Genomic DNA, 25,404 nt, shown 5'->3' on the forward strand with positions numbered 1-25,404 from the left:
CCACGTGCACAATCATTTTTGGTTCTTAAATGTATTGGGAGTGTTAAGAAAATTCCAATGGATTCAATGCAATGATGTGCAAACCAGAATTTGTGACCTAACATTCGAATTACAGAAAATATGAGTAAAGCATATATTCAGTCACTTTCTTGCATTTTCATTTGAAAAACATTTCATTATTTTTCTGCAATCTTCCTTGTAAATGTCTAATGGAAAAATATACACATGATATGCCTCAATAATTCCTTTGCAAGCTGACATTTGAACTTTGTAAATATTTAAGGGATACACGAAGGCTTACTGACGAAAAAAAACATTTAGGTGAAACTTTGAGCTTTAATAGCAACAAAAACCCCCATAGAACTGTTTTCAGTTCATTCGGGAAACTGAATGGACAATTCAAAAAGACCCCTGAATGAAGGCCAGTCTTTCTTCTTTCACTCACTGATGTGTTCATGTGAAATAGTGCGCATGCTGTAACAGAGGAGTGACAACATTTCTAAAAATGCCTGAGCTTGAACCTTAACCTGGGTAGGGACTTAAATGCAAGCTCTTAAAGAGTTTACTGAAAATGAACACAAAGACGACACTATCAATCTTCCTCTGCAGGTCTGTCATGTCAATATAAATTGTGCACAACCTAATAAGCTGGACATTTGCGAATTTACTCTTGACATGGGTTACTTTGTAAACATGATTTTATCCAAGTGCTAAAACTGTATATAATACAGAAAATAGGTTTATTTGGAAATTCAAACAGTTTGAACAAAATCGAATCCAGCAACGAATGTATCTCATTAGCATTGGGTTAAACAAGGTACCCAATGGATCAGCATGAACTTCTGAAAGTCCCATGAGAAATATGATGTTGTAGGTAAGACCCTTCCATGAAGTGTTGGGACCAAAAATAGTTGTAACTAAATTGTAAGATCATAAACTGCTTGATGTACAATGGGTAATTACAGTCAAAATGCTTCTGAAAATAAATGTAATCCAACTTGACTAATTCTGGGTCACTGAGAATGAAAATGATGCTTAAAATTGTTGATTGGCTCGAGTCTTCAAGATATGCTACTGGGTCAGTATATACGACCCTTGACTTGGGAATGGCAGAGGATAAGTGAGTTATAAAAGGAAGGGATCTCACTTTAAACCAGAAATGACTAAAATAATATTTGATTGGATCTATGAATAAATCTATGACTGGGTTTGGACAGTACTTGCTTTTTGAGCAAAACAATGAATTATGGAATCTGAACCTGGTATTGTGTCATACATGACATGAACTGCATTATGTTATTCCTCGAAGTCATGGATGATGCCATCATAACTAGGCTTACATCCCTCTGCTGAACAAATTTCCCTACATCAGCTCGAGAAATCATACAGTGTCGTGCTCGCTTATTTGTCAATGTTTGATTTTGCAAAGGGACACATTTCTGTTTAGCCAAAGTGAGCAGAGATGCCTCGTACTTGTGTGAACAAAGCAGATAACTTCTGCTATGTTTGTGGTGAAGTGACTTTTGCATCACAAAAGCGCAGTATAAGCACTATGGTTAGGAAAGCCTATCACCTTTATTCTGGCTGCAAAATTCGAAATCAGGACAAAAAGTGGGCCCTATACATATGTTGCAACACTTGTGCAACAAATCTTTGCCAGTGGTTGAACAGTAAAAGGAAATCTATGCCTTTTGTAGTGCCAATGATTTGGAGAGAGCCAAAAGATCATATCAGCAATTGTTACTTCTGCATGGCGCCTCCAGTTGGGAAAGGTGCGTCAAAGAATACAAAGTGGACTGTCCATTATCCAAACATTCCATCAGTTTTCTTTGGTTCTTTCGGTAAAGTCATGTAGAATGAGAATAAAATAATAAATTGATAAAATAACACGATAATATTCTCACGACGTTTCGGCCACAACACAAGCGGCCTTCACCAGGTGAAGGGGACGAGACTGTCTGGAGGACAGCGCTGGAGTGCGCTGTCCTCCAAACGTGACTTTACCGAAAGAACCAAAGAAGATGAATCCTTGCAGTCACGAAAGCTTTACATCGAAATTCCATCAGTTATACGCGCAGTACCCCACGGAGAAGGACTCCCGGTTCTTGATGCACCAGAATCACTCACTTGAGTCAGACGAGGATGAAACTTCTGGTCCTGAACCATCAAGGTCACATGATCCAGATTTTCTCTCATCCTCTTCCTCTGAACCACTCCTCATTACACAAGGTGAACTGAAAGACCTTGTCAGGGATTTGGAACTACTCAAGAGTAAGGCAGAGCTGTTGGGCCCCAGACTGCAGCAGTGGAATCTCCTGGCAGGTGATGTGAGGGTTTCCATGTTCTGTGACCATCAAAAGGATCTTGTCCCAATCTTCTTCATGGAAGGTGATCTTGTAGCCTGCAACATCGATGGTGTGATGGCAGCCCTCAACATCGTTCATGATCCAGATGAGTGGAGACTGTACATTGATTCATCGAAGATGAGTCTTAAAGCTGTTTTGCTGCAAAATGTAAATGTTTTGCCATCAATTCCAGTTGGTCATGCAGTCCATATGAAGGAAACCTATGACAACATGAAATAACTTTTGAGGTGCATAAACTATGACCAACATCAATGGCAGCTTTGTGGCGATTTGAAGGTTGTTGCTCTCTTCCTTGGTCTGCAGACTGAATACACAAAGTATGAGAGATTCCCACTACATCAAGATAGATTGGCCACTCCGACAGTCATTGAAGCCTGGGACGAGAAGTGTTCAGTATCCACCACTTGTTGAATCAAGGAAGATTTTGTTACCACCCCTACACAACAAGCTTGGTCTGGTGAAGAGCTTTGTCAAAGCCATGGACAAAACACAAGCAGCTTTCAAGTACCTCCGTGGAAAATTTCCAAGGTTAAGTGAAGCTAAGATAAAGGAAGGTGTCTTTGTTGGTCCTCAGATTTGTGAACTTCTTCGAGAGGATGCATTGGACGGTGCACTGCGTGGCAAGGAAAAGACGTCATGGAAAGCCTTCCACAGTTAGTGGCAACAAATTTTCTCAGAAACAACAAGGTAGAACACTACAGGGAGTTGGTGAAAAACCTCAAGGCATACAAAAGCCTTGGTTGCAACATGTCACCAAAGATAATTTTTTTGCACTCTCATCTAGATTTTTTCCCACCAAACTGCGAAGGAGTGCGCTACGAGCGTGGCGAGCGATTTCACCGGGACATTGCAACCAATGGAGAAACGCTATCGGGGCAAAAATGGAGCCCATCAATGCTTGCAGACTGTGGGCTGGACAGTGAAAAGAGATGCTCCATTTAATTAATACAAGAGACAAGCGAAGATGCGCCGAGTCGACACTGAATGAGGACTACACTATGTATTTATATATGCATAATAGTTTTTAGCGTTTCGTTTCATAATACATTTTATCCATATAACCCTTTTGCTGATTTTTAAAGTGTTACATGAACAGGACAGGTGACTTGTTATCATGTCAAGCAACCATAAACACATGAAAAGACCTAGGTTTACAATTTATGAGTAAAACTCTATCTACGCAATATACATAGACGTAAATGGTAAAAACATAAATATCTTGGGAACAGTAGCCAATCAGTTGTTTTAATTGTCATATTTGAATTCAGCACGTCAAAATCCACAAAAAAACAGCACATTTCATCCCCGAAGCAGACGACGTCTAAAAAATCGTCGATCAGTGTAATCCTAGAATTGTTTAATAGCCCTGGATCTTTTGAGGCAGAATAAATACAATCTCAGAAATGTGGAATTAATTTGTGTAATAGGTAAAGTGGTCAAAACGTCCCACAATTTTGCCATGTGGATTTCCGAATACATAAATAAAAAAATCTCAGTCAACACAAGCAACGGCGATCATGCTAGACATCCTGAGCTAATAGAGAGTGAGGGAAAAAGTATTTGATCCCCTGCTGATTTTGTACGTTTGCCCACTGACAAAGAAATGATCAGTCTATAATTTTAATGGTAGATTTATTTGAACAGTGAGAGACAGAATAACAACAAAATCCAGAAAAACGCATGTCAAAAATGTTATAAATTGATTTGCATTTTAATGAGGGAAATAAGTATTTGACCCCTCTGCAAAACATGACTTAGTACTTGGTGGCAAAACCCTTGTTGGCAATCACAGAGGTCAGACGTTTCTTGTAATTGGCCACCAGGTTTGCACACATCTCAGGAGGGACTTTGTTCCACTCCTCTTTGCAGATCTTCTCCAAGTCATTAAGGTTTCGAGGCTGACGTTTGGCAACTCGAACCTTCAGCTCCCTCCACAGATTTTCTATGGGATTAAGGTCTGGAAACTGGCTAGGCCACTCCAGGACCTTAATGTCCTTCTTGAGCCACTCCTTTGTTGCCTTGGCCGTGTGTTTTGGGTCATTGTCATGCTGGAATACCCATCCACGACCCATTTTCAATGCCCTGGCTAAGGGAAGGAGATTCTCACCCAAGATATGACGGTACATGGCCCCGTCCATCATCCCTTTGATGCGGTGAAGTTGTCCTGTCCCCTTAGCAGAAAAACACGCCCAAAGCATAATGTTTCCATCTCCATGTTTGACGGTGGGGATGGTGTTCTTGGGGTCATAGGCAACATTCCTCCTCCAAACACAGCGAGTTGAGTTGATGCCAAAGAGCTCCATTTTGGTCTCATCTGACCACAACACTTTCACCCAGTTGTCCTCTGAATCATTCAGATGTTCATTGGAAAACTTCATACAGGCATGTATATGTGCTTTTTTGAGCAGGGGGACCTTGCGGGCACTGCAGGATTTCAGTCCTTCACGGCATAGTGTGTTACCAATTGTTTGCTTGGTGACTATGGTCCCAGCTGCCTTGAGATCATTGACAAGATCCTCTTGTGTAGTTCTGGCCTGATTCCTCACCGTTATCATGATCATTGCAACTCCACGAGGTGAGATCTTGCATGGAGCCCCAGGCCGAGGGAAATTGACAGTTATTTTGTGTTTCTTCCATTTGCGAATAATCGCACCAACTGTTGTCACCTTCTCACCAAGCCGCTTGGCAATGGTCTTGTAGCCCATTCCAGCCTTGTGTAGGTCTACAATCTTGTCCCTGACATCCTTGGAGAGCTCTTTGGTCTTGGCCATGGTGGAGAGTTTGGAATCTGATTGATTGATTGCTTCTGTGGACATGTGTCTGGTAACAAGCTGAGATTAGGAGCACTCCCTCAGCTCGTTACCTGTATAACAGACACCTGGGAGCCAGAAATCTTTCTGATTGAGAGGGGGTCAAATACTTATTTCCCACATTAAAATGCAAATCCATTTAGAACATTTTTGACATGCGTTTTTCTGGATTTTCTTGTTGTTATTCTGACTCTTACTGTTCAAATAAACCTACCATTAAAATTATAGACTGATCATTTCTTTGTCAGTGGGCAAACGTAAAAAAATCAGCAGGGGATCAAATACTTTTTTTCCCACACTGTACAGACAGACAGGTAACCCGAATAGTGAAGGAGTATTAATTAGTACAGCTGTAAGAGCCTAACACAGGAAAAAGGATAGGCAGTGTTAATGCCACTGCCAGTCTGGCACTTAGTCACCTCATTGTCTTGGTCGAAATATTGATCCATCACAGTAAATCTAAATGTTGACTTAAAGCTTTCGTGACTACAGGTATTCATATCCTTGGCTCTTTTCGGTAAAGTCACGTAGATAGGTTAAGAGAAAATAACAAAAAAATAACAAACAAAAAACTACGACGTTTCGATCAATGTTGCGATCGAAATGTCTCAGTTTTTTTGTTATTTTTGTATTCACTTTTTAACGTATCTACGTGACTTAACCAAAAGACCCAAGAATATAACACAGTAAATGTGTCCGTGCGTATTAGCATGCCTCACAAAGTGTATATTCAAATACTAATTTTAAAAAGTGCTGTAATTCTGGTCGCATTTGTAAAAAGAAATATAATTACCCAATGCTTGGAGTGATGGCACAGTGGTTAACGAACTGCCCTACAAACCAGGCAACCTGGTTTAGATTTTTGGCCATTGTAAACACCAGCGGCAAATGGCATATCAATCAGTCATGGATCCCTTACTCCAACCTCACTTGAGCAGCATGATGGAAAATGGCTAAGCAGCTCTACGACTGACACATGCTGGAGAGAGGCTTTCACCGAGCAAAGGATTGACAAAATAAATAAATAAATATGCATTCAGCAATATGGTGCCTGGTAGAATCGAGCTGGTTGGGTGGCTAGGGTAAGATTGTCACCTTTCATCCCCTCAAACATGTACAATTTCCACGGAGCCACTACAAACACCAACGTGAGAAAGAGAAAAAACCCAACGGTATATATATAAAAAAAGACAAATGTAATGTTGCATTGAGATTTCTGCCCAAAACTCTCTTCTATTAACTTTTAGATGGTATGAATGCGGCAGAGCTTGGACCATGAAGCATTTGGCGCAAGCCTTGAAATATACCACACCAGTATTTGTACAACGCGACTCGATGACATTGTGACGTAGGTCCAAAATGAGTCACATTCCCCATGTGAGCAGCGCTTCTCAGCAGTGACACCCGTGTACGCAGATGAATCAGGGTTTCATGACAACCGACCCTCTGGCGCGTGCGATGAAAATTCATCACAGGGAAGAAAAAAAGAAAGCAATCAGCGCGTGTTTTTTGTTTCGCGATTAATTCAAATGCTTCTAATTTTTGCCAAAATGCGGCGGTACACACAAGTCACAATGAATAAACGCACTGCTTGATCACCTGCTGCTGCAATCCAACATCAATTGGGTCCGTGTGCTCTAGGTCTGGGTACTCCTGAACATAACAAAGCCAGCCTGCAACATTCCAAAAACTTAACATAAATGCATCTCCAATTGAAGTTTCCCACTGAGGACAATGAGCTCTGCTAGATTGAGTGCGCCTGCTGTTGCTTTGGGTAATCATAAAGCACCAGCGGCCCAGTGGGTTATCTATAATTATTGACATTTTGCACGCTTACACAGAACACCCTGCAGGGAAGGTGGCAATCTGTGCTGAAAAGATAAATGAACCCAACATAACAGTACGACACGATGGCAACATTGCTCTTTATTACAACAACAAAAACCCTACAAGGTTGTTTTGTTCGCATGGCTTAAGGCCTTGTGCAATAAACAAGCGTGCAAAACTATTGGCTTTCAAAACCACCAATTTCCGGTTGCATTTGTTTCTAGATGACAATCTTGGACTAGGCTCAGCACTACGGAGTGTCTTCAGCACGGCACTGCCCAATGGCCCCAGACATTCGTTTTGACTGCAGATTATTAGTCGTGGTCTCTCTCCTCAAAGCTTTTTGCTCCATCGGGTGGACTCCTTCAGAGCGACAAGAAAAACGCCTTGAGATTTAGTCTCAGGCACAATCCAAACTGCATTGAATACTACACCGCTGCATAACTACAGATGCAGTTTCCCAATGACCTATGATATTCAGACCGGCAAGAGACGGCAGGGAGGTGAATAACTAAGCTATGCCTAATCATTCCTTGAATTAATCTGACACACTCAAATGCGGGCAAATGGATATGGAGAGCGGTGGGAGAAAAGGACATATTTGTTGAGTGGTATCCTTTTGGATAAAACACACACAATGGCTTTAACCCCATATTAATGCAAACCATTCAGATTGTGGCCCAAATGTACACAAACTCACGTATATTCGTATCCTGGTATAAAATTCAGTCACACCAAAATAAAAATAAAACGTGCTGCTGCTTTTTCAAAATATGTAACATGTATTTTTTTTTACAACGGCCTTGCATTTAATTTGCATATCCTGCACCTCCGATAAGCACGGTTGGCTAAGTACGGTGCAAAATAATTTCAACATACATACATCTCCTATGTAAAAGACACGTGAAATGTCAAACATCTTTCACCTGATTATTAAGCAGCCCATCTATCTAGAAGTGGAATAGGCTAAAATAATTACAAACAAACCTGACATTCTGCCCAAGCAATAACATTTCTTAGCTACAATAGTTTGCAGGGTAATCGAAAAAGTAAATTAATTAGTTCTTGTAAAACTGTGCGTGCCATCATTGTGTCAGTGCGATCGGTTGCCGCATCCTTGTCTCGACTTCATTTCCAGTAGCGTTGCACTTGATTAAAGGTGCGTAAGGAATTCGAGGATCAGAACACAATGTTCAATGTGCGACCTCATTGGCAATATTTGCACGGAGTTACTTTATCCATGGGACCACTGAACATTTAAACATCTGAATCATTGCCGGAAAGGGTAAATAAAGCATATTCTTTTTTCATCAGGGTTACTTTAGTTCCGAATTAATCGCTGGAGCATATTCGTGCTCGCAGGTAAGCATGCTGATCTCACTGCTAATACGAGTTACACACATTACTGGGATAAATGGAAGTGAGATAGCAGTTGCGTGTGCATCTGCGGGAAAGCGGCTACGCATCAGCTGGAAAGCGGCTACGCATCAACGGGAGAGCGGCTACACATCAGCTGATGCGGAGAGGAGTCACGGGGAAACCCCGGCTGGAACTTTCGTCGGAGCGGGAGTGGAGGAGCCCGGACCGGAGACCGTGCATATGGCGGGCGCCATTTTGCCCGTGAAGGGACTGGCGTCGCCCGCGGGTGCAATTTTGAGGCGAGCCCGCAACTGTGCGGGAAGGGCGCCGATGTCGGCGGCGCTGCAAGGGGCCATTTTTGGCCTGCCGCAAGACGCCCGCACAAGGTTACTCCAGAGGAAGCGAGGGGAGGCCGAGATGCCCTACGCTTTCCGGGAGGCGCTGCGGGCGCTGGGACGGAAGGCATACCCTCACATGGGTGAGGGAGTGCTCGACTCCCTGGCGGCAAAAAGGCTGAGGGCGCTGGCGCGGGAGTTGAAAATCGCCGTGCCCTTCGCCGACGACGCGGGGATCTTGTCCCTAAAGGTAGCCAAAGAAATTCAGGTCTACGAGGGCCACCAGCATTGGCCAAAAGTGGAGACTGGGCCATGGCAGATGGAGGACATGATGGCTGTGGTTGGTGGCCGGGGGACACGCAGGACAAGGTCCCCACGGGTCGAATGGCAACCGGGGGAGCCTCCTCCGCCCTGGGGTCCCCCGGCCGAATGTTTCAAGTGTGGGCGGTCGGGCCACATTGCCATATAGTACCGGGGTGTCACGGGGACGCCGGCAGTGCCACTGACGTCCTCCGATTCGCCGGCAACGTCGTCCCAAGCTCCGCCGGATCCGAGTCTCTGATATTTACCGAGACCGCCATGTGCGACATGTCGGGGACTGGATCCAGGGGGGGTGGGGGGAAACCAGGGAGAGGCCGCACCCTTTAGGCCATTGATGTTCCCGTTCCTAGGAATCCCAAGACGCAAGACCCTGCCAATGACAGGGGTGACCGGTGTTAAGGACCGGCTCATGCGAGTTATGTCCGGTAAAAGCGGACTCTCCCTTGCAAGGTGGGATTTGGAGGGTGGGGGGGAATTGTGTAGGCTGTGTTGTGTGCTATCCGTTCGCGGGGGGGGGGGGGGGGGGTGTGGGGGGGGAGCGTCGCGGTTGTGCGTTCCCTGGCGGGATTTATTGCCCATGCCGCGATTATGTTGTGTGGTGACGGTTCGCGGGAGGCGCCGCGGTTGTGCTGTGCAGTCGCAGGAAACATCGCGACCAAAGGGTTTTCTTTTTTTTTCGAGGGGTTGGCTTGGTAAAAAGGATTTTTTTTTAAAGTTGTGTTGATGGTGTTCTTCGAGGTTGGAGGTTGCTCTGCCTGTCTGCCCGCTTGCCGTTGCTGGATATCAGCCGGGGCGGCTGTTTTTTCTAACGGGAGGGGGGTGATGTAGTGCAATAGCGCCATCTGTTGTCCAGCAATGACAACTGCGGTGAACGAGCAGTACACACGCCGGTGAGCACTTACGCAGGTGTGTCAGCAGGGCGGAGGAACTGGGGCAAGGGTCACAGAGACCCCGTCTGGAAGCCCCTGGAACTCGCCAGTGGGTTCGAGAGGGGAGGCGCGGCCAGCGCAGAGCCAGGCCGCGTGGAGTAGGATAAAAGCAGCGGAGAGTGGAAGCTCATGGCTGCCGGTTCTGGGAAGTGGACTAGTCTTGTCGTTGCTGTCATCTTCGCCGACTTCGTCGCTGCCGTCTTCGCTAGATATTGTGCGGCCGGATAGTTGTTGGCTGTCTCAGTCGACGCCGTCAGTGTAACACGGTCAGGGTTGTGCCAAGGTTAGCTATATGACTTGGGAGAAGCGAGGGCAAACCTGTGAACCTGAAAGTGTGAATAAAGAAGGTGCCTCCTGAAGGACCTTGTCTCCCGCTCCATTGACACTACATATGTATGCTGAACTTCTTTCGCACCGTACGCAGCCGACCAGCGCTAATCGGAGGTGCAGGGCAATGACAGAATGTGCATGCTCATTTTCAATGACAAGCAATGGTGCTTACAATTCTATACCTTGCATGGGCCCACCCATGACTATCACTTTGTCAATGTCACATAGGTCAATGCCACTGGTCAAGCATCGACCTGAAGATAGTCTGATACCCTCTGAAGGTAATCCTAAATATCTGTACTACGGACCATTAATATTGTTTGTTCATGTTGTAAAATGTACATGGCAAAATGTCTGCCGCCAGGCAACAGGAACACTGCCCAAAATTTTAAGATTAGTATCCAGGATATCTCAAAAACGTGACACCTGTAATATTCTGACTATTTAAAGAGCAGACACCTGAAAATCACATTATTTACTTGGCTTTGCAGATTGAATTGCATCAATTAAATATTTAAGCAGGAGAAACCAGTAGGGGTATCTGAGACTCAGATGCTGTAGTTACATGTAAGCCACAGGCAATTTCCAAAGTAGATAATGGGCTGTAATACAAGCGCAATTGCTTATCCTAACAATCGATGTTACATGATCTTTGAGGTAAAATCTAAGGCAGAGTATGTGCTTTGGAAATGTCCCTTGGAGAATCAAACGTTGACTCCAAGGAACAAGACTGAATGGTGACTTAACAACCAGGCTGTGCAGATTCTTACAAAGCTAAAAGGTAGGACAGTCAATCTTCCTATGTTAATGCAGTTCCTTCACATGCTAACGTGCCATGCCCTGCTGTTATTGCATTTTGTCTAAAAACAATCAGTATTTCTGAAAGTAGGAATGATTTACACACATTGCAAAGATATTCTGGATAGCTATTGTTATAAAAATGTCAAACAGGCTTCTGATATGGTATTTGAATTAAAAATTATTGCTTCCTAGACATTGCCCAGTGGATACATCACATGTGCTTGACGTACAAGAAAGCATGGGTAATGCTCACGACACGATAAGCGTCATAACTTTGTGTATTTGTGTATGATACATTAAATATGGTAAATTTACCTGAGCTGTCTTTCCCTTGCCTCCCTGTATGACAGGTAGGCCAGCAATAAACATAAAATAAATTAAATACATTAACAAAATTGCGGAAAAAATATTGGACTGCAAAAAACAGAGTAATATCCTTTGCATTACTATAAAAATGACCATTAATGCTTTTCATTTCACAGTGTAACATTTTTCAGTTTGTATTTTACTTCTGAAGTTACCTTTTGCTTGATAAAATAACTGAATCATACTTCTTAAAATAATAAATGATACCCATCTACACCATACAGGCTCCATATTTTCTCCCAATGCTTCACTTGAGTAGACGAGCTCATTACAATTGACTGTAATCTTCAATTGGTTTTAAAGCAAGGTTTATAATACATTAAAGTATGCAGTGTCCATATCTCCACAATAGTCACACATTTTAACTAACCAACTATAAAATCACCGTCAGTCAAACACCACAATAGGCTGCAAATATGCTGCGTACATTTTGATTGAGTAAGGGTTATGGTCAAAATCAAAAGGGCTGATCTTTATTTGAAGCTTTCGTGACTGCAGGAATCCATACTCTTTGGTTCTTTCGGTAAAGTCACGTAGATAGAAAACATAATAAAAGAACACGACGTTTCGGTCGCAACACAAGCGTCCATCATCAGGTGAGAAATTATGATCTGCTGTTGTGGCTTTATATAGGCACGGGGGGAGGGGGGGAAGGTGGGTAGAGTCGTGGCTGCAGGAGTTCATGGGGGGGAGAGGGGGGTTCAAATCCGCTTTGTGTTCGCGAACCCGGTCTGAGACATGTCGCTTCGTTTTACAAATGTAACTGCTGCTGCAGACACAACTCAGCTTATAGACACCAGGACATTGCATGTCCCAAATCGCATCCTTCACCGATGGGATCAAATCACTGATTTTGTGCACTATACTGAACTGAACTTGGATCTTGTGTTTGTTCAAGGTTTTGTAAATCCTTTTGGTGACCCCTGCTATGTATGGCAAGGTGATGGTTTTGATTGGATTCTCAGATGGTTCTCTACCCATGGTTTGGGATGCAGCTTTGCGGATTGTGTGGTCAGAATATCCATTCCTCCGCACGTACGCCAGGCTCTCAGGAGGAATGGATATTCTACAAACCACCCCCCATCCCACCCTCCCATACCTATATAAAGCCACAACAACAGATCATTCTTTCTCACCTGATGACAGACGCTTGTGTTGCGACTGAAACGTCGTGAATTTGGTCATTAACGATGTGCAAAGACTGCTGCTGTCCTCAATTTGACCCCAGTTGATGACACCACCATTACTCCGCTAGGGTTGAGAAGCGTTTTGCCATTTAACAAGAGACTAATCGAAAAAAAACGATAAAAGCAGGGCATCTGATTATATTATTTGATTACACACCGAATATGGGGTAATTATAAGGACATTACCAACACTTTCCATTAGTAATGTGCCGATGGTAACATGTTACCGACAATGTTCTTGGAATATAATTCACAACAAAACTGCCAACCAATGTATATTCACGTGATCACTCATTAATTTAGTTATGTAACAGGAGTACATTTCAATAGAGGTGCAGATTGACAAAAATAAGCAAAACATAATGTAGGATGCAAGGTTGTAAGACGTGTAAAAAAATATCGACACAAGCGCATGCAAATGACGACACGCAATTACACTCACATGTATAGTGCATTGATCGCAATATAATTTTTCAAGACACATTCATATCAATTTCACAAAATGACAATCATCAGTTTTCCATACATTTGTAATTGTTTCTCGCATCTGAATTATATTGTTTTGTGCTGTGCTGCACTTCTGGTATAAAGAATGCTTACTTAAAATGTATTCAACTGTAGGTCACTTTAAGCCTGACTTAAGTATTTAAATCACTGCATCTTTACAAGCTATAATGGTAATGCACTTGCTGTAAGTCACAAAATACAAAGTTGAATAATTAAATTAACTAATTCCATACTATATACCTTAACCCACAGAATTAGCGCAAAGGCCTAACAACTTAATGGGTAAACTTATCGACTTAAAACTCGAATTATAGTTTGTCATCTTGTGATTTAGCAAAAAAAAGTATTAAAGAAATAGCAACTGCGTTGGTGATCGAAGTACTTTTTTTCAGAACATGCTATACAATAATCGTGGAACATATATCGTATTGCACAATGTGGCATCACAATATTTCGAAAACCAGAAGGATATAAGGGAGTTTGCCAGTCCCACTACATTCATAGCTTATTGGCGACAGTAACTCATTGTGTGCCGCACAGCCAACCGATTGTCAGAAGAACATTTGCAGTTTAGTCATTGCTTTATCAATGCCGTTCATTACATCATTGATTTTTAATTACGTTTACTGCAGTGGATAATACAAATCACATACACCATGCATGTTTTGTACAGGCGCACAAATGTATTATGCATGCATATAAATCCGATTGCATGCTTACATTTACATGTTTCACAAATCGGCCATGGTGCTAATATGGAGGTAGCACGCAAGAACAAGTTGATTACTCTTTACAATTATAAGCCAATAATTGTTCAGTGTTTTATTGTACCCAATGCATCTTCTTGTGAGACATTTGCTGAATGGGTCACACCCCACCACTTATAATCAATGAAGTACAACTTGTCCACAGATCGATTTGTGTACACAATTGCTACTGGGATGCATTGATTCAGAATGGGCATCATTTGGGGACAAATGAAATATAATTTAATTTCAGTGATGAGCAAACTCACGGACTTGGGCTATTTACATTATGACATTACGGGTGCATGGTTGTATCTGACACAATTCGGTCATGCTTGCATCCAATCTCAAAATTACTGTATCCAAATGGCCAATGGAACAGTCATTTGGAGGAGTGATCATTATCAGATACTAATAGTCAGCTAATTATAACTGACATACCTAATAAATAATGTTTAACTTTTAAGTGAAAAAAGTACTTTCAAAACTGATAATCAGGGCCATTATAATGAGGACTACTTTTCAGAAAGTCAACAGGTAACAGTAAAACCTTGGACTGCGAACATCATTCGTTCCGGAAACGTGTTTGTAATCCAAAGCACTCGTATATCAAAGCGAATTTTCCCTTAAGAAATAATGGAAACTCAGATGATTCGTTCCACAACCCAAAAAATATTCATATAAAAATTAGTAATACAAAATACCTTTTTATATTTATATTCTTTAAATTTAATATAAAGTAATCAAATTTATTAATTAAATTTAATCGTGTCTGGTGCGAGGAAGACGAGAGAGAGGAGAGGAGGGTTATTGTGTAGGACGACTTTCACTGCCACTAACGGAATCACTGGCATCTGTTGGCTCACTGGAATCTGTTTCTTTTTGTGCGACTTTAACAAGGAACCTATCCAATGACACTTGCTTTTGCCTCCTTTTGAGGATTTCATGGGGGACATTGTTGCAGTACAGTTACTAAAGAACAACCACTACACTTGGACACAAAATAAAAAAAAATGCTTTACGCACACACACTTGGTCACAACACTATAGTAAACAGTATACGCTCGCACGGATGTTGACTATACACGAGTGAGGCACGCCGACTGAGACCGAGCATGGGAGACGATTACCCACAATCCCGCAGAGAGAGAGAAGAACCATCGGCTCAGTTGTGATCACGTGACGCTCGGCAGACAAAGCGTATACGTACTTCTAGATTTGAAGCTTTCGTGACTTCAAGGATTCATACTCTTTGGTTTTTTCGGTAAAGTCACGTAGGTAAAATAAAATAAATGAAAACAACTAAATAGTACGTACTACTCGTATTGTAAGACCTCGCTCGTTTATCAAGTTAAAATTTATTTTTAAAAATTGCTCGTCTTGCAAAACACTCGCAGACCAAGTTACTCGCAATCCAAGGTTTTACTGTACTTTTTTTCCAAGTATTTTCATGTTGCCAAATTATTTGGGCAACATGAAATTAAACAGATAATCGGTGGGCTAATTGATATCTCAAATAAACAGATATCCCAGCTCCATTTGGATGTTAATTTTTAAAAAGCGAATGACACCCTATTTTTTTACAATCATTTTCAATCTTACTCATCCATAAGCGGTTTTTGGGTTCGACCGCATAAACATAAATGTGTTGTTAAACTCGACGTGTTGGAGAGTAAACCCACAATTGTAAATGTTGTGGGGTTACACCGGTGTGTGCTGAACTACTCTCCTTGCTTTGTGAGGTCAGTTCCTGTTCTGTCCATCACGTGCACGCCATTTGCATTACATGGTAGCAAGCCAAGTGGAATTTATAGCCTGGTTAGGCGACCTAATCACGTGACCCTTGAAGCAATTAAAATATCTAACAAATAGCCCATAATAAAGGGTTTTTTTTGGTTGGATCATGTACACGTGTCGTTAAACCCACCACCATCCCACCACAGCCAATTAGTCGGGGTTGTCATGTAAAAAACGTGCCAATTAGTTACTACTTCAGCACACTGGTGTGTTGGTGAAGAAACCCACATTTACAATTTGAGTACGACGTTTCACTGGTGATTACAACCAGCTTCATCAGGCGATTTGCCAGAATCGAGAAGAAGTCTTCCAGTTTCCAGTTTGAAATATAAACTAATTGGGATGTTTTGTTGAAGTGACAAACATTACAAATTGGCTGTGTCGGGTGGTGGCGTGTTTAACAACACATTTTTATTTACACAATCTAACCCAAAAAAACCTCTATTTTGGATAATGTTATTCGTGAAAACCTAAGTGTTAAACAATCTTACTCCTAAACAGATAGCGCCAGTAAGTGATAGTTTTGGATCCTCACTTTAAAATGCTGACATTACTGCTTTGTTGTGGGGGGGGGGGGGATTCAAAAGCTTACATAATAAATTTTGGGTGCAACATGGAACGCATTAGAAAAACATTCCAGTTTATTCCAAGGTGGCTGGGGTGTCATAACTCAAACCACCCCTGCGCCATGGTCATGGCGGGGATGAAAAAAAGTGATAGAGCATTGTTAATTAATTTATATGCGTCAATATTTTAAGGCCAAAAATACATAAAACACTAACATGTCAAGCAAAACAGGATTTGCACAATGTCTCTCAAGCGTGTGATGTTTCTATTAGGTCTATCGAAACACATTAACAAAAAGGCAGTGGTGATTGTAACACTGGGATAATACATTTAATAAAGTGAAGTGTCTGTCACGAGGATGTGGTTTGCATTAATATTGAAAACATGACCCAATCCGAAAAGAGCCAAATTAACATTATCCTTTGCGGGTGGGGGTAGAAAATTATTGTTAAGTTGAGACAGTTGTTGAAATATCACGTTCAGTCAGCCTGGCCTTTTAAAGTACACTTAGTACAATGTGAATGTGCATGTATGAACAATTATTTTCAGCGATCCCAGAAAAGTTTACTCTGTTATAAATGTAAGTGTACAGTTTCCTTTTTAGTTTCTCCCACAGAGATAATTATATGCAGATGCCGACGTTATTGTTACATACATATCCTGATCTTCATCCACACCTTTTCTACAAAGATAACTCTGAAATCAAATGGGAGCTGTTGACATGCTGTCACGTGAAAACATTTATCATGGTGATTTTAACATTCCCACTGTGCACAATGGCAAAAAGTGGAACATGTATTGTGACAGCACTGCTTACTGCCGACGCGCAGGAAGAAATTAGCGAAATTAGCGTGAGACTCGTTGGACAGAAAGCCACCAGCACGTGGAAATATTAGCTTAAGAAAAGAAAACATCAATCAAGAAAAGTAAAACATTCTGCATTTAAGCACTTTGCCTTGCTAAAAGTTGCTGAGATCACATCAGAGCAAGTGTAAGATGGTTACAACTCATAGTAAATGCCCAAGGCTCCAAAAGCGAAACTAAAATAACTTATTATAAGATCGTGAGTAGAGCGACACATTATGAGTGGTGCTGGATGTCTTTCTGCTCGTGGTAACTTTTGTTGTTGGAAATTTTTGACCCCGTGCCCCTACTGGACATCTGTGAAAAAGAGCTTCATAACTCATCAGATTCTCCAGGATAAAAAAAAGATTATGATTCTAATGTATTGTTCTTCAAATTAAAACGTTGAACTAATTCAAACAAAGGTACTTGCCATTCTAAATAATGTCAACGTAAATCAATTTACCTTCATAGCTTAGAATAGAATTTGGGCATATACCTATAAAAAAGCTATACTTTCATTTAAACATAAATGAATCTTATCAGTATTTGAATGAGCTGGGAGTTTATTTCAAAAATTAGCCATCCTATGCAGGGATGAGAAAAGCAATGTGAATCCAAATGATCAAAGTCATACAATGATGGAAAGTCAAGATTTAAAACAAACAATTTATATAAATAAGCCCAAAATGTTGGAAGACATTTTTTTTATGGAACATTTTTAACTCACATTATCTTTGTTCGAGAACATTTTCGATGACACATTCTATAAGTAAAAACAATGTTAAAATATGAATACAGAAACAGAGCCAACACTGTTTGCAACTTCCAAACTGTGGGAATATGCTTTCATATTTAAAACGATTTTTTTTAAATATTAGTTTGGCGTTGGTAAATTTATTATAGTTATCAAGCAAATGTTCAATGCCAGACAACCTCTTCCATAAGGTACGTGGATGACACTTTTGTCATCTGGCCACATGGCCGGCCTGCTCTAGACCAATTCTTCGACCACATCAATTCCATACACCCAGCCATCAGATTTACCATGGAAGTCGAAATAGATGGCAAGATACCTTTTTTGGATGTCCTAATTAAAAAGAGACCTGATGGTTCAATGAGCCACTCTGTCTACAGGAAAGCTACCCATACGGATGCTTATCTGAAACCGGATTCCCACCACCATCCATCACAGAAGAATTCTCTCATCAAGACTCTGTATCATAGAGCCCAATGCATATCCGACCAGGAACACATAAGCAGTGAACTCAAGCACGTACACCAAGCTCTTAGGGCTAATGGTTACTCCGACTATACAATCCGCAAAGCTATCACTCAAACCATGAAGAAGAACCCTCTTGAGGAGCCTTTCAAAACCATCACTTTACCCTACATTGCTGGGATCACAAAAAAGATCTCCAAAATGTTGAATAAACACAAGATCCAGGTCCGTTTCAACACATTACATAAAATCCGTGATCTGGTTCCGTCTGTAAAAGATGTGATTCCGGACATACAATACCCTGGTGTCTACAAACTAAGTTGCCTCTGTGGTAGTAGTTACATTGGAGAAACCAAACGCCATGTCTCGGACCGCATTCGTGAACACAAAGCAGACCTTAAACACGGTAGGACCAACACCTCAGCCGTAGCAGATCATTGTTCTAATTCAGTAGGCTCACATGCCATTGACTTTTCCAAGACAGAGGTTCTTTGTAAGCCATCTGGCTTCCATGAGAGATTCGTTCATGAGGCTATCCACATATACAAGCACAGAGAAAATTTCAACCGAGAAGATGGATTCTATCTTAGCAATCATTGGAAAGATTTGATAAACCATTTCAGTTCTTAATTGATTGTTCACGCTTACAGTGGCTTTCAGACAGCATACATTATAAAAAATTTCGTCTCCCCCCTCCTCTTTTCAGAATATAGATGGACTAGTCCTGGGTAAACTGCCAAATCGCTGCGCGTGGCGCTAACTTTTTTTAAAATAAATAAATAAATGCGTCGTTTAAAAAAAAATTTACGCGAACCAACACACCTGAAAACGACCATTTGAGTTATGGTCGAAACGTCGTGAGAGGTTTTTTATTGTTTTATATATATTTTATTATTTTGTTGTTTCTCTTCAACGTGACTTTACCGAAAAAACTAAGAATATGAATTACTGCAGTCACGAAAGCTTTAAATCAAAAAATACAATGAGTCTCGCTTTAACTTTTACTAATGTTTTAGTGCGTTTTATGTCAGCTCTTAGAATTCAGATCTCACCACAGGATACAGTTCTTAAAATTAAGATTATTATGCATGAGCTTAGGAAGGCACCAGTCAGAGTCTTCTATGTTAAGCAACTTTAATATCTAATATGCGAACACTTATGCTCGGCATTGTCAACACAGTACTCCTCGAGATGTCCTACTCATTGATCCGTACAAATAACCCTCAATGGTTACGTTTGTTAAAACTGAGCAACAGAACATCGGCTATTTCTCAGAGTACCGAAAGAACCAAAGAGTATGAATTCCTGCAGTCACGAAAGCTTCAAATCAAGATAGTATACTTTAAGTTAAACGGTCTCAAATATTGAAAGTATAATAAAAAATAGTTTTTCAAATGGATTATTTTTTTTACACAATATCGGTTGATATATCGACAATCGGTGGACTAGGACTCTCCAAAATCGGTATCGGCATCGGACCCAAACATCTGGCATCACTCGGGCTCTACAAATAGATTTTAGTTTGGGGTAACGTAAAATAATCCATGTTCTTTGGGTCTTTCGATCAAGTCACGTAGATATAAAAATAATAAAATGAAAAAAAATCACGACGTTTCAATCGCAACATAAGCAATCGTCTTAAGGTGAAAAAATACAGCAGGCGGACTGCTAAGGCAGGAAGAAATATAGCGAGTTACTACAGCCAAAGGTAGAGCTACTGCAGCCAAAGGTAGAGCTACTGCAGCCAAAGGTTATATATGTTTGAAGTAGGCGGGGCTAGAGATGGAATTCCATCTCTGTAAACCCTCGGACTACCATCAAAGATTTGTACATGAAGCCATCCAGATATATAAACAGAGAGGTAATTTCAACCGAGAAGATGGGTATAAACTGAGCAATCATTGGAAGGACGTTATTAGCCAAGCAAAGTCGTAACTTGCTGTGGTGCTTCCATTCTTCCCTGCCGTTTGGCTGTTATCTCCGACTCTCTGAGTTGCATTGCCCTGTTAGGTGCCTCTGCATTAACCTGCTGGGGTCTCACTAACATGGCCACCTCTTCTCCCTTAGCCTCGATGGTTCTGGCTGTGGGATGGGTTTTGTATCTCACTGGCACGACCACCGTTGCAGTGATTCTCTTACGTGGATGCGCTTGCCTCACAGCACAGTTGGCAGCGCTGCAGCTTGTATTACACATAGACGTGACATTAACTTTCTAATCCCCCTAATCTCCCTGCCTAATCTCTCCCATCAACATAGTGCTAATCTCCCATTAACACTGCTGTTGTGCGCATATGCGGGGATGATACTCTTATGCGGCGACGGAAGCTCATTTCATGCTAATCTCTCTCCCTAATCTCTCTCTCTCCCTAATCTCCCCCATTAACACAACTGACGTGCTTGCGTCCGGGGATGGAATTTCTTTCCAGCTCAGACCCCGCTTGCTTGCCCATCGCCACGTATATAACCTTGTTGTAACAGCTCTCTCGGTGGCTCAGCAGTTCCACTGCTGGATTATAATTTTTTTCCACCTGAGGACGACCGCTTGTGTTGCGATCGAAATGTCGTGATTTATTATTTTGTTTTATTTTATTTTTCTACCTACGTGACTTTACCGAAAGAACCAAAGAGTATGGATTCCTGCAGTCACGAAAACTTCAAATCAAGACGTAAAATATAGTTCAAGTAGATTTAAATAAAGACAATCTATGCAAATAAAATACCACTGCAACAACTGCAGTAACATACCAGAATGTTTGAATACGTGTGATATACACACATGTACAATACAATACATCATACGAAGCTATATATTTGCTGTGCCATTTGTCAAAACCATGATGTACGCAACAGTGTGCAGGTGCTAAAACAGGCACAAGACATCCTACTCTAAACTGGTGTACAAAACGTTTACGATGCATGTGCACTGACTTGTCATGTGCTGTACAGTCTTTGCTAAAAAAACAGTTTTCACTGGTTTAATTCTTTATATATAAAAATATATTCAACAACACCATTGGGTTAGATGGTACATTTTGCACACAAGCAAGCTGGGTGACTGCACCAATGCTGCCAGCCAACCATCCATCCATTTACAATCCCTGAAAGGTCTTTTATTTTGCAATGATAAATCGATACATTTTTGTTTAAATGTACCATTTCTCTCACTCCTTTGTTTAGAAATTATCTCCTTTATTCTACTATTACTACTTGTTGACTAGTTTTCTAAGTGTGTTTGATATTCATTCTTCTTTAGAAGAATTTTTATTTTTATTCTATTTGTATTTTTATTTTACCAAATAAGACCAACTGAGCTATATAGCTGTTTTTCTGAAGCAACCTGGCCACAAATTAAATAGCTTATCATAAGCCAACAGTGGCCAATGAAGAGGCTTATCACGTGTAAATGTATAGCAGCCAAATACTGAATGTGGAGAGAAAAACCAGAGGACCCGGAAAAAAATCCACACGACCACGGGGAGAACATACCAACTCCAAATTTACAGGCATCAGGACCGGGATCGAACCGACGACCTCCTGTATACCAGACAAGGTAGTTAACAAATCACCACATGAAAGTGCTCCATCCATCCTCCAGTTGGTCCCGCGTGAACCGCAGCTTTATACTTCAAAACATCCCACCAAAGTGTTTTTTGCAACCTCTGCATATATTTTTTTGTGAAGGCTTTGGTTCATGTGAGTTTGAATGACTCCATGAATTTTCACTGAATAAAATGCCGATGCTACAGGCACTCCATAATAGTGTTTTTGTTCGATCGCAAAGATTATATAAATGTATCGTTAAACTCGCCACCACCGCAACACAGCCAATTAGTAAGGTTTGTCACGTAAACAGAACATGTCAATTCGTTACTAGTACAGCACACTGGTGTGCTGGAGAGCAAAGCCACAGCATTTATAATCTGAGTAAATTAACTCTCTGCTCCGATTTCTCATTGTGTCCAAAGTAAAAATAGTAATTATTTTAGAAATGCACACAAATACACTCTAGCAAGGTATGCATTCCTCCTGTAAAATTATGTAAGTATGTGCACGGATAAATAAGAGTATGTAGCAAAAGATCTTGTCAATTAAAATGTCTGATGTTATCCCACGAGTTTAAATGTGACATAAGACAATGGTACCATGATAATCATTCCATTATGATGAGTTAGGACAGCAACAGCATAAGTAGATAAATTGGATGTGTAACACTGTAGAATATGCCTTACCCATATTTAGGATGATGGGAATGTGACAGCACTTGTCTTGCTGCAGTCGTGTGTTCCTCTGCAAAGTACCTAAAATGACAAAATTATTACAAAGTTAAATCGGACATAAATTTATTTAGGTGGAGCAACACCACCAATGATGTAGCGGTGTATCACTAAGGTATCAAAACTGTATTCAATGAAAACTACAATTTCATTTTAAATTAACACTGTGGCTTGTGATTACTGTAAGATCTTCAGTAACATCGCACCTCCGATTAGCGCGGTTGACTATGTACGGTGCGAAATAAGTTCAACATGCATCAAATGTGAAAACAATGCAGGATAAAAAATGTTCCAATTGTTCTTTGCCGTTTACTGCATGTACTCATGCACATACACATTCCCTATGGGAATTCAGCATTTACGGTACTCATACATAACATTTGAATATTTGATAAGACCTAGAGAGCCCAACTAGAGGGCAAAGTTCATACTATTTATGTGGTGCAGCCATGAACCTCGCTTATGCATTAGCCCCTTCTCACTCGAGGCATCAGCCTGGCAGCTCTAACAAGTATTACAGTGTTGACAAATACATATTACTGTACTTGTAACCAGACAAGAAGACATTACACATTATACCCAATGAATATTAATATTAATGCTTGTTTAAAATGGCCTACAGAGGTGTGTTTAGTGTATGTAAAAAATGTTTACAAGTGTTGAACATAAACAAGCAGCAAATATAGCAAATACATGTTGGTAAAGTGGTGTTATTGTCATTGTTGTTTGCAAATAATGCCATTCATGCTTTCCAATTAACATTGAAAGTGTTAATGGAGTAGCCCTGTTCGTCAAGTCTTCAGCGGGAGATCCTTGACTTAAAGCTTTCGTGACTGCAGGAATTCATATTCTTTGGTCTATATTTTTTCCTGCCTCAGTAGCTCTCCCGCTATATTTTTTTCACCTGATGACGCTTGCTTGTGTTGCGATCGAAACGTCGTGATAGTTTTATTATTTTTTACCGAAAGACCAAAGAATATGAAATCTCATAACAAAATGTGAAAACAGCATTGTGTTGCTATTCGGGACTAACTCTGTAGAAAGCTGGTAAATTTCAGTAAAGGATTCCTTAAACCTTGGCGATAACAAATAAAAGTGCGAAATAGATAAGCCTCATTAGCCCAGGTGATGACATCACCCGCAACATGTGTGGCCTGGCTTCCCATGATGCCATTACGTACGGCGTCATCTCACAACAGGCACATCATGTGTTGTCGTCATTGTGCAGCTCAGAAGATTAAGTTATTCTCACCAATTCAATACAGGACAAATACAACACTAGTGATTTCATTGTCATGTATATTTTCTCGTTACTCTCATGGGCCTTAATATGGTCATGCAACTATGCCACTCCGGTACTGGAGTGGAAGGTGGCAGCCTTGATGCGGCTCACTTTGTTACGTGAGAAATCACGACAGATGCCATCAACACGGTGACTGGACATCCACCATCAATCTCCCAACCTCCAGAGCAACACTGTGTATGCCAGTACTATGACGGTGTGGCTGACCATGATTTTTAAGCCTTTTATTTCTCATGAATAAAGCTTAAAATTATTGCCTGACAGTTCAGGAAACATTACCTATGAATGTGGGCCTTACCTGGTAAAATAAAAAAAGTTTATCATTTAGTTTAGTATATCTGTATGTTTTAATGTAGTGGTGTTATTTCACGCTGACAACTTATTTTTTTTCTCCTGCGTCACTTTTATTCGAACAGAACTCCTCGCGTTCAACACCACGTGACTCCTGTCGCAACTCTCCCGCTTGCGCTGCTCGCCTGCGTCGCTCTCTCTCCCTGCCTCTCCACCGCTAGCCTGCTCACTCTCTCTCTCTCGTAGCCTCTCCGCTGCTAGCCTGCCTGTCCGCTGCTAGCCTGCTCTCTCTCACACTCTGCTAGCCTGTCTCTCTCACTGTTAGCCTCTCCGCTGCTAGCCTGCTCTCTCTCTTTGCTAGCCTGTCTCTCTCACTGTTAGCCTCTCCGCTGCTAGCCTGCTCTCTCTCTCTGCTAGCCTCTCCGCTGCTAGCCTGTCTCTCTCATTGTTAGCCTCTCCGCTGCTAGCCTGCTCTCTCTCTCTCTGCTAGCCTCTCCGCTGCTAGCCTGTCTCTCTCATTCTGTTAGCCTCTCTGCTGCTAGCCTGTCTGCCACGCTCCGCTCTCTCTCTCACTCTGCTAGCCTCTCACCGCACACTCTGGTAGCTTCCTACCGTACACTCTGCTAGCCCCTCCACTGTTAGCCTATTACTATACACTCTGCTAGCTTCTCTCCTGCTAGCCTTCCGCTATATACTCTGCTAGCTTGTCTGCTGCTCGCCTCTCGCTATATACTCCGCTAGCTTCTCTGCTGCTAGCCTCTCGCGATATACTCCGCTAGCTTCTCAACTGCTAGTCTTCGCGCACTCACACTTAGGATCCCGCTAGCTTCTCTACTGCTAGCCTTCCTACCCTCGCCTCTCCAACCTCGCCCTTGCCTCCAGTGGGGGTTCAGCCATCACCGCTGGAGAAGACGAGGTGTGGAGAGCGGGGCACTGGACTTCTCTCGTATTCGCTCTTCTCTTTGCTCCAACCAACTCACCCTCCTGCCTCACACGTTCCGTATTTATCCTGCTCCTCATTAAATGCACTAATTAAGCTGGCATCCTCCCGTCGCCTCTTGCACGTGGCGTCCGCTGCTATCGCCTCAAACTGCAGACTCCGATGCGCCTACACCGTGTCTGCATTTGCAGCCAGCCAATCACCGCTATGCATTCTAATTGGTCGTCTCTCTCTGGATTGCTTTCACAACGCACCTGTTTGTCCTGGCGTGAATTCACTGCCC

The 25,404-nt window shown here is 41.7% G+C and overlaps 1 protein-coding gene across 6 annotated transcripts in view; it reads right to left on the bottom strand.

Annotated features, from left to right (window-relative positions):
- The window catches only part of LOC116942819 (ELMO domain-containing protein 1-like), a 48,253-nt gene that overhangs the window by 5,878 nt on the left and 16,971 nt on the right, over positions 1 to 25,404 (bottom strand). For 5 of the 6 annotated variants that reach the window (XR_004402855.2, XM_032955134.2, XM_032955136.2 and 2 more), the window contains 2 exons: positions 22,543 to 22,611; positions 11,394 to 11,417 (listed from right to left, as the gene is read on the bottom strand). Coding sequence is in view for 5 of the 6 variants with exons in the window: in XM_032955134.2 (XP_032811025.2) it covers positions 11,394 to 11,417; positions 22,543 to 22,611 (93 nt within the window). In the remaining variant the exon portion in view is untranslated. The remainder of the gene's footprint in view (positions 1 to 11,393; positions 11,418 to 22,542; positions 22,612 to 25,404) is intronic. The other variant, XM_032955133.2, reaches the window with a different exon arrangement.

This window comes from Petromyzon marinus, chromosome 16 (assembly GCF_048934315.1).
Source record: "Petromyzon marinus isolate PM22_M1 ecotype Great Lakes invasive population chromosome 16, UKy_Petmar_22M1.pri1.0, whole genome shotgun sequence".
In the NCBI taxonomy this organism is placed as follows: Eukaryota; Metazoa; Chordata; class Hyperoartia; order Petromyzontiformes; family Petromyzontidae; genus Petromyzon; species Petromyzon marinus.